The sequence below is a fragment of the Nerophis ophidion genome, linkage group LG01 (assembly GCF_033978795.1).
Source record: "Nerophis ophidion isolate RoL-2023_Sa linkage group LG01, RoL_Noph_v1.0, whole genome shotgun sequence".
Lineage (NCBI taxonomy): Eukaryota > Metazoa > Chordata > Actinopteri > Syngnathiformes > Syngnathidae > Nerophis > Nerophis ophidion.
The window spans coordinates 43,157,818-43,167,817 of record NC_084611.1 but is presented as its reverse complement, the minus strand read 5'-3'; the positions used below and the strand labels follow the sequence as shown (position 1 = coordinate 43,167,817).

General features: G+C 44.6%; 1 protein-coding gene across 42 annotated transcripts in view; it reads left to right on the top strand.

The window, feature by feature from the left end:
• The window catches only part of camk2b1 (calcium/calmodulin-dependent protein kinase (CaM kinase) II beta 1), a 190,097-nt gene that overhangs the window by 131,124 nt on the left and 48,973 nt on the right, over positions 1 to 10,000 (top strand). For 13 of the 42 annotated variants that reach the window (XM_061904116.1, XM_061904263.1, XM_061904075.1 and 10 more), the window contains one exon: positions 2,879 to 2,947. The exons of 13 other annotated variants lie outside the window; for them this stretch is intronic. In XM_061904116.1, the coding sequence (XP_061760100.1) occupies positions 2,879 to 2,947 (69 nt within the window). Of the gene's footprint in view, positions 1 to 203; positions 237 to 2,878; positions 2,948 to 10,000 lie in introns of all 42 variants that reach the window. 16 more of the 42 variants (XM_061904330.1, XM_061904149.1, XM_061904320.1 and 13 more) reach the window with 2 other exon arrangements.

Below are 10,000 nucleotides of genomic sequence, written 5' to 3'. Positions count from 1 at the left end.
CGGGTATTATTGCTCTTAAGAGTTGAACTTGCTTCTTCTTCCTGGGGGTTCTGTTGCTGTCTTATGGCCGTGTCATGGCTTACTTTTATATTTCTTTCTGTTTTTTCTGTTTCTCTACCATCCATCCTTCCATTCATCCATCCATCCATGCGTCCAATCTATTGGTCAATAAATGCATTCGTCCATCAATGGCCTGGGGACAGAAAAGAAAGTCCAGCTCCACCGTCCAGTACATGGTGAGCATCCTGTTTACGCGTATCCCCCGCCCACGCCATTTCTTCTTCTTCATCTTCTTCCTTCGTTTGTTTGGCTCCCATCGCTTTTGACGATCAAGTCCTCCTTCAACTGAATCTACGACAGGACCTGATGCCGTGACGATCATCCCTGTCCTCTTATTTCCATTTACCTGAGCCCTAACTTCCACTTTTACCTTGGAGAATATTTGTTTGTTTTTTTAAACATACCCACGTTCATCAGTCGCTGTGAATGAATGAGTTGCAGTTGTCTATTTACAGACATGTAAGTTGCACTGTACGGTATATCTTGTGTAACGTGTGTGTGTGTGTGTGCCTGTGTGTTTGTGTGCGTGTGTGTGTGCGTGTGCACACGCGTGTGTGAGTGCATGTGTATGAGTGTGTGCGTGCGTGTGTGTTTGTGGGCCTGTGTGTGTGTGTGTGTGTGTGTGTGTGTGTGTGTGTGCGTGTGAGTGCATGTGTATGAGTGTGTGTGCGTGTGCGTACACGTGTGTGCGTGTGCGTACATGTGTGTGTGCGCGTGTGTGTGTGTGCGTGTGCGTACATGTGTGTGTGCGCGTGTGTGTGTGTGTGTGTGTGTGTGCGTGTGCATGTTAGAATTTTCAGGCTCTTCTCCTTCTCAACTTTTCTTCTCTTGTTTTCTCTCCTGTCCGATGGAAGCCCGGTGGCTAAAAAAGTTCAAACAAAAACACACACACTCATTTCATTCTATCCTCTCCAATAGACTCCCACCAATCAACAATTATGTTACTACTAACTTGTGTTGCCAGCTATTGAGACAATAATAGCTGTGTGTTGACTTATTGTCAGTGTATAACTGTGATCCCCAACCACCGGTACCGGTCTGCGGATCGATTGGTACCGGGCCGCACAAGAATTATTTTTTTTTTTTTAGAAATAAATTTTTTTTTTTTAATTTTTGTTTTTATTTTTTTATTATTAAATCAATATAAACAACACAATATATACCTTATATATAAATATAGATCAATACAGTCTGCAGGGATACAGTCTGAAAATTTAATATTATCGCGGCCCGCCAGTTTTATTTGGATGCCGCTTGACAACATCACATTTGCCAACCATCTCAATTTTTCCAGGAGACTACCGAGTTTCAGAGCAACCATTCTCTTGACTATCTGCTGGTTTTCACCCAAACAACTATTATAAGGGCGTGCTATGATGACAATGCATTTAGCGCCCTCTGCAACTTTAACAAACAGCTTACCAGCCTATTTACATGTTGTATGTGGCTTCTGCAGACACATAAGCGACTGCAAAGCATACCGTATTTTTCGGACCATAAGTCACTGTTTTTTTTATAGTTTGGCCAGGGGAGAGACTAGGCAAAACAAAAAAAAAATGTTATTTTTAATTTTTTATTCATTTATTTATTTATTATAATTTTTTAAAATAGTTTGGCCAAGCCTCACCCCCGGCCAAACTATTAAAAAAACTGTGACTTATAGTCCGAAAAATACGGTACTTGCTCAACAGCCATACAGGTTACACTGAGGGTTGTGATATAAACAACTTTAACACTTTTACTAATATGCCCCACACTGTGAAACCACACCAAACAAGAATGACAAACACATTTCGGGAGAACACCCGCACTGTAACACAACATAAACACAACAGAACAAATAACCAGAATCCCATGCATCCCTAACTCTTCCAGGCTAAACTATACACCCCCCACTACACGCCCCCCCCCCCTCCCCTGTGCGTCGGTTGAGGTGGGGGGGTAGTGGGGGGCGGGTGCTAGCGGGGGTGTATAATGTAGCCTGAAAGAGTTAGGGATGCATGGGATTCTGGGTATTTGTTCTGTTGTGTTTATGTTGTGTTACGGTGCATATGTCCTCCCGAAATGTGTTTGTCATTCTTGTTTGGTGTGGTTTCACAGTGTGGCGCATATTAGTAAGAGTGCTAAAATAGTTTATATCACAAACCCCAGTGTAACCTGTATGGCTGTTAATCAAGTATGCCTTGCAGTCACTTATGTGTGTCTGCTGAAGCCACATACAACATGTAAATGGGCTGGTAAACGGTTTGTTACAGTTGTAGAGGGCGCTAAACGCATTGTCATCATAGCACGCAATTATTATTATTGTTTGGGTAAAAACCAGCAGAAAGTCGAGAGAATGGTTCCTCTGAAACTAGGTAGTCTCCCGGAAAAATTGAGATGGTTGGTAAGTGTATTGTTGTAAAACGGCATTCAAATAAAACTTGTGGGCCGCACTAATATTACATTTTCTTATTAAGGTACGGGCCGCGTGTCTGAGACACCTGGTTTACACATAGCACTAGGCAAAAAAAGACTTTGTACGCTGTGTTTTTTCATTTTAAATTTCAAAAGAGTCTTGTGGCTCCCATAGTTTTCTTTATTTTGTGAAACGGGTCAAAATGGCTCTTTGAGTGGTAAAGGTTGCCGACCCCTGGTTTAAGGGAATCCATTTTTTAAAGTAATTAACATTTCGTTGGGATCAAGTGTCTGGCTGTGTTTGGATGACCACGTTTCAAAGCAGCATGTGATGGACCCCTCCCACATACACACACACACACACACACAGCCATGTTGTTACTCACTTCTTGCTGTCTCCTCCCTCTCCTCTTCTGCACAGCCCCAGACAAACAGCAGCAAAAACAGCATAGTCACCAGCCCAAAAGGAAACATCCCATCACCTGCTCTGGTATTTACCTCCTAAACACCCTCCACCCCCCCGTCAACACCAGCCACTACCTTTTTATGTATGTGTCACTCCCGCCCACCCGCCGCTCTTGTCCTCCATTTAAAGGCCGCCTCTCTCGCCCACTGTCTTTGCATAGTGTGTGTCTGTTGTCGCCCGCCGTCTCGCTGTTTGTGCGTGATATTTTATTTGTCTCATGGCCACAGCGGTCGGCGACATCGTCAAGTAGCAAGTGGTGTTTTTATACACACACACACACACACACACACACACACACACACACACATTCTGTATATATACACATATATATACACACATTTATCCACAGTTGATATGGATGTTATTTTGCAACACCAAATCAAGCTGGGAGCCGCAGGGATTGGTTTTTTTTGCAGTAGGTGCTTGAAAACAGCACAGCACCGCTGCCATATTTAGGATCTATGACTACCGTATTTCCTTGAATAGCCGCCGGGGCGCTAATTAATTTAAAACCTCTTCTCACCCCTGCGCTTACCAATGGCATGCAGTAAAAAATTGAGTGTGATGTAAGGATACCATCACAAAAAGCACATTTAATAAAAAAAAACGTTATAGTTATTATTTTCAGCACCGAAGGCTTAGAATAACTTACAATCGAATAATCAACTTAAAACCCTTGTTACATTAAATGAGTTTAAACCTTGTCTGTATGCACATGTGTCATATGAGCAAATTTCTATGTTGTAAATGTAATGTTTTATGTGTTGTTTACTGTTTTTAATGTAACCTTGCTGCTGCCCTTTTGGCCAGGTCTCCTTTGGAAAAGAGATATTTGATCTCAATGGGATTTTACCTGGTTATAAAGGCTACTGGTAAATTTAAAAAAAAAAGGTCTTACCTTTACTTACAAATAAAATCCATGCCAGCTCCTTCTGATCAAAAGCATCGATAACTTGTTTATAGAAGCATTCCTTATCTTTCTTCAGTTTTAAAAAGTCTCTCAGAAAACTGCTATCAGACCGCTGCTATCAGTTAGCTCGGGTGTGGGGTACTTCCCCTCTCGTTCTGCTCCATGGGTGATCTCTTTATCCCAGGACCACCAAGAAAGGACATGGCTTGAGCAGTTTGACTTTGTTTAGTTTTCAATAAAACTTCAGTCCAGGTTGCTCTTCCGCTCGCTCGCCGATATCTTGGGCACGGCTGCTACAGCTAGCTGCTACTGCTAGCGTGCCCTGCCGGTCTGTCAGACCGTCGGCTCCACAGGTGGTACCAGTATATTAATAAAACATAGCTGCTTACTGTTCTTTTTAGCATACCAGTATTCAATAGCTTGGACCTTAAATTGTACTGAATAGCTCTTAATCTTCTTCCCTTTATGCTATTTCAAATTGTTGAAATAAGCCTCCTCCATTTTGAAAATGATGACAGGGGAAGTGTCACTCGTGACGTCACAAATTTGACCCAGCGGTATTAGTAAGCATGCGCTAATTATTTTGCGAAGCAAGTTTGACCCGGCAGTAATTCAAGACAGGCGCATATTACATGCCCAGCGGCAATTCAAGGAAATACGGTATATTTTTTTGGGCAGCACGGTGGAGCAGGGGTTAGTGCATGTGCCTCACAATACAAAAGTCCTGAGTAGTCCTGAGTTCAATCCCAGGCTCGGGATCTTTTCTGTGTGGAGTTTGCATGTTGACTGCGTGGGTTCCCTCCGGGTACTCCGGCGTCCTCCAAAGACATGCACCTGGGGATAGGTCCCTCCCACCTCTAAAGACATGCACCTGGGGATAGGTCCCTCCCACCTCCAAAGACATGCACCTGGGGATAGGCCCCTCCCACCTCCAAAGACATGCACCAGGGGATACGCCCCTCCCACCTCCAAAGACATGCATCTGGGGATAGGTTGATTGGCAACACTAAATGGTCCCTAGTGTATAAATGTTGTCTGTCTATCTGTGTTGGCCTTGTGATGAGAAGATGACTTGTCCAGGGTGTACTGCGCCTTCCGCCCGAATGTAGCCGAGATAGGCTCCAGCACCCCCCGCGACTCCGAAAGGGACAAGCGGTAAAAAATGGTTGGATGGATGGACTATATTTTTGCAGTCAGAGCTTTAAAAGGGAACTGCACTTAGTTTTTTTGTAATATTGTTTATCGTTCATAAAGCCTTTATAAGACATCATGCATTCTAAATCCAAAATAAACAATAGCAAAAATCAGATAACAATGCAGCTGATGAGAGATAAAGCCCTCTTAAAAAACATACAAACACCATCAACAATACTCCATTTTACATGTCATGACCTGAATATTACAAAGTATTAGCATTTTTGTTATTATTAGCTATAGCGCAGACAATTTATTTTTAGCGGCGCATTGGTCACAGAGAGCTAACTAGATTACTCTGCTATCATCATTAGTGGTCACTCCAACGAATATGACGATCCTCCTGGTAGGGGTGTATCCCTTTATGGAGGATGCCTGTGCGTGACTTAGTTTAACGTGGGGAGACTGGTGCACAGACAGTCACCACACCATCCGTGACAGAATCGGGTCAGGGTCCAGTGGCATGGAGTCCCAAGACGACTGGGGACCCTTGTTCTGCTGCAGCCTTCCTCCATCATTGGGGCCGTTGTGGTAGTTCTAAAATCTACCGTCTTCCGCCCCTATCCCTGGCTAGGGGGCAGTCAGGTACTAGGCCTTTGCCAAGGGCCACCTGGGCTAACAGTAGTAAAGGGGTTCACCTCCTAGTGCCCCAAGACCCCATAGAGGAGCCTCCACTGCTGGTTGCACTTTAACCTTATGCCCAGGACACTGCTATATTGACATATTGAGCTGCTGCTGCTGCATCGCCTCTGAGCTGGTGAAAGTTAATTTGAGATTATAGATTATGCCTCTAACCGGCATAGTAGAAGGATGTGGCCATAAACCAAGAAGTTGGTCTACCTTGACATCCAACTTAGACCCAGAGACAACTTTTCGTGTTGATTATAAATAATTCCTCATCTAAACGGGAAGATACACACATCCCATTTGTCGGCATCCCAGCGATTGTTTTATTATGTCGGTAGTTTGTTCACGAGTGAGGGAAGAGTGGATGGTGAGGTTGACAGGCGGATCTGTGCGGCGTCTTCAGTAATACGGACGCTGTATCCATCCATTGTGGTGAAGAAGGAGCTGAGCCGGAAGGCAAAGTTATCAATCTACATTCCCATCCTCATCTATGGTCATGAGCTTTGGGTTATGGCTGAAAGGACAAGATCACGGGTACAAGCGGCCCAAATGAGGCGGGGCTCTCCCTTAAAGATAGGCTGAGAAGCTTTGCCATCTGGGAGGAGCTCAAAGTAAATCCGCTGCTCCTCCACATGAAGAGGAGCCAGATGAGGTGGTTTGGGATCTGGTCAGGATGCCACCCGAACGGCAGGAGGCCACGGGGAAGACCCAGGACACGTTGTGAATACTATGTCTCCCGGCTGGCCTAGGATCTCCAGGGAAGAGCTGGACCAAGTGGCTGGGGAGAGGGAAGTCTGGCCTTCTCTGCTTAGGCTGCTGCCCCCGCGACCTGACCTCGGATAAGCGGAAGAAGATGGATGGATGGATAGTTTGTTTATCTTGTGCAGCACTAAGCAATACTGCTACATGTTGCTTGGTGTTTCACTGAAGCTGGATTCTAAAACGTTTTGATCCTCCTCCTTAAATTCAGACTACAAATATATACGGTTCTGGATGATAAGTTGTCCCACCATAGTTTGTTGTTATACGGGACAGGAAGGCGCAGTTGGGATGTTTTTATTTGGGACAGGAAGGCGCAGTGGGGTGAGTGGCCGTGCCAGCAACCTGAGGGTTCCTGGTTCAATCCCCACCTCTACCAACCTCGTTTTGTCCGTTGTGTCCTTGACCAAGACACTGCACCCTCGCTCCTGATGGGACCTGGTTAGCGCCTTGCATGGCAGCTCCCGCCATCAGTGTGTGAATGTGTGTGTGAATGGGTGAATGTGGAAATAGTGTCAAAGCGCTTTGAGTACCTTGAGGGTAGAAAAGCACTATACAAGTATAACCCGTATATAACCAGTTTTTTTGTCTCTTGCGAAGTATGCCATGTGTAGGTTTGTAGTTGTTGAAGGGAAAGTTGTGAAACACCACCGAATGCTACAAATGAGCAAAGTATGTGAAGAATGTTCCTGTTACTACATTACATACATACTGTACTTGCAGCATGTATGTACAACGTATATGTGGATGTTTATAGAGCGCTGTATCCACAGAATACATTGATTTCTTTGTTAGCTGACTTTTACTAAGGTTTATGTACGATTTAGAATGCATTAAAAAAATTGAAAAACATGTCCTTTTACATAGCGATTGTGAATAAAAGGCAACATTCGCCCTTTAAAAATAACAAAACGCTGGTGCCATTCGTTTGATCGTATTTATTTCTCAATTTAAAACATTTGTATGCTCGTACAACACTTAAGACCTTCAGTATATCAGTATGTGCATTGAAATTGTGGAATGGACTAAGCAAGTACCTAGAAATGTGAACAGAATTTCTAGGCGCAGTCAAGGCGTTGAGGGGTTCCGGTTTGGTGACCACAGGATTAGGTCTCTGCTTTTTGCAGATGTTGTGGTCCTGATGGCTTCATCTGACCAGGATCTTCAGCTCTCACTGGATCGGTTCGCAGCCGAGTGTGAAGCGACCGGGATGAAAATCAGCACCTCCAAGTCCGAGTCCATGGTTCTCGCCCGGAAAAGGGTGGAATGCCATCTCCAGGTTGGGGAGGAGACCCTGCCCCAAGTGGAGGAGATCTAGTACCTAGGAGTCTTGTTCACGAGTGAGGGAAGAGTGGATTGTGAGATCGACAGGCGGATCGGTGCGGCGTCTTCAGTAATGCAGACGTTGTACCGATCCGTTGTGGTGAAGAAGGAGCTGAGCCGGAAGGCAAAGCTCTCAATTTACCACTCGATCTACGTTTCCATCCTCACCTATGGTCATGAGCTTTGAGTCATGACCGAAAGGACAAGATCACGGGAACAAGCGGCCGAAATGAGTTTCCTCCGCCGGGTGGCGGGGCTCTCCCTTAGAGATAGGGTGAGAAGCTCTGTCATCTGGGAGGAACTCAAAGTAAAGCCGCTGCTCCTCCACATCGAGAGGGGCCAGATGAGGTTGTTCGGGCATCTGGTCAGGATGCCACCCGAGCGCCTCCCTAGGGAGGTGTTTAGGGCACGTCCAACTGGTAGGAGGCCACTGGGTAGACCCAGGACACGTTGGGAAGACTATGTCTCCCAGCTGGCCTGGGAACACCTCGGGATCCCCCGGGAAGAGCTAGACGAAGTGGCTGGGGAGAGGGAAGTCTGGGTTTCCCTGCTTAGGCTGTTGCCCCCGCGACCCTACTTCAGATTAGCGGAAGAAGATGGATGGATGGATGGATGGATGGATGGATGGACTAAGCAAATACATCAAACAATGTACTAATATGATTTACTTCAAGAAACTCTTTAAACTTAAAGTGTTTACAAAGTACAAAAAAGAAGAACCACAATAAATATTGTGAATTTATTTCAACCATCCATTCATTCATTCTCGAAATAATGTTACTCATCACACCATATGAAATATAACTTACTTCACCAATTATTATTCATTTATTTATTTCTGTCGTGATTACTTATGGAGTATATTGTGAATAAATTGTGGACAGGAAGTGAAACAAAGATTTAGCAACTGCTATGTAAAGGAAAAGGGGAAGGATTAAATAAGCTATGCTACTTCCTACTCCTTTTCCAACTTGTTGAAAAGAGAAACTGGAAATTGTGATGCATCATGTTGTATGCTCGCATGTTCCAAATAAACTCAAACTCAAATGACCCTAGCGCTGGGATAGGACAAACGTCTTCAATGTAATTATTGAGGAATTATCCTAAATAATTCTACTCAAATGAATTAATCAAGCTGAGGCTGTGTATTCTGTGACCTGAAAGACAGCTGCTGTGAGTTATTCTAACAATACTGCCAGTGTGTTGTGTATATAGGTCTATGTAACCAGATGTTGGGGTCAAGATCCAGGCTTGGTCCTAAATCAGACAGCCAAGTGTTAGTTTCCTGGCTAATGATGTCATGTGGCAGAGCTGCTTTGCACTCCTGCAGACTAAACATAGTGTTGTTCCTGATGATTATGTTACACTCTCCTCACACACATATTCCATCAGCGCGTGCACGCGTGTGATGTGTTCTGGTGGAGTTCTTGGCATCCTGGAGGAGAGCAGCGAGGCGTGAGGCCGGCTGTTGCCAGGCAGGATTGATTAGTTTCCTGCAAAACGTCCTCCTAAATTGGACGAGCCCGAGCACACCCCATGCTTGTTTTGTGATGCCACCAGCGCCGGTCACCCCTGGCGACGGTTGCCGTCGCCTGAGAGACGGCCGGGCTGGCTGGTTCCAACAGGGGCGTTATTTCCTGGGAGAGGGAGTGACGCTCGCCAACGGCATTTGTGCCTTCATCTCTGATGTCACATGACCTCCTTTCCTGTGACGGCGTCTTTTAGTCCTTGCATTGGTGATGCGGCGCAGCCCCCTTTTAACCACACTACTCATACATTAAAAGAAAAAACACCAAGTGAAGCCTACATTTTCCAGCACTTTGGTGACGGAGGCAAGGAAAAACACCTTTTGAGGAAGAACCCTTGAATAGAACATGGTACACTGCAAAAACTGAAATCTAAGTACCGTATTTTTTGGGGTGTACGTCGCACCGGCCGAAAATGCATAATAAAGAAGGGAAAAAACATATATAAGTCGCACTGGAGTATAACTCGCATTTTTGGGGGGAAATTTATTTGATAAAACCCAACACCAAGAATAGACATTTGAAAGGCAATTTAAAATAAATAAAGAATAGTGAACAGTAGGCTGAATAAGTGTACGTTATATGAGGCATAAATAACCAACTGAGAAAGTGCCTGCTATCTTAACGTAACATATTATGGTAATAGTCATTCAAATAACTATAACATATAGAACATGTTATACTTTTACCAAACAATCTGTCACTCCTAATCGATAAGTCCCATGAAATCTTATATGT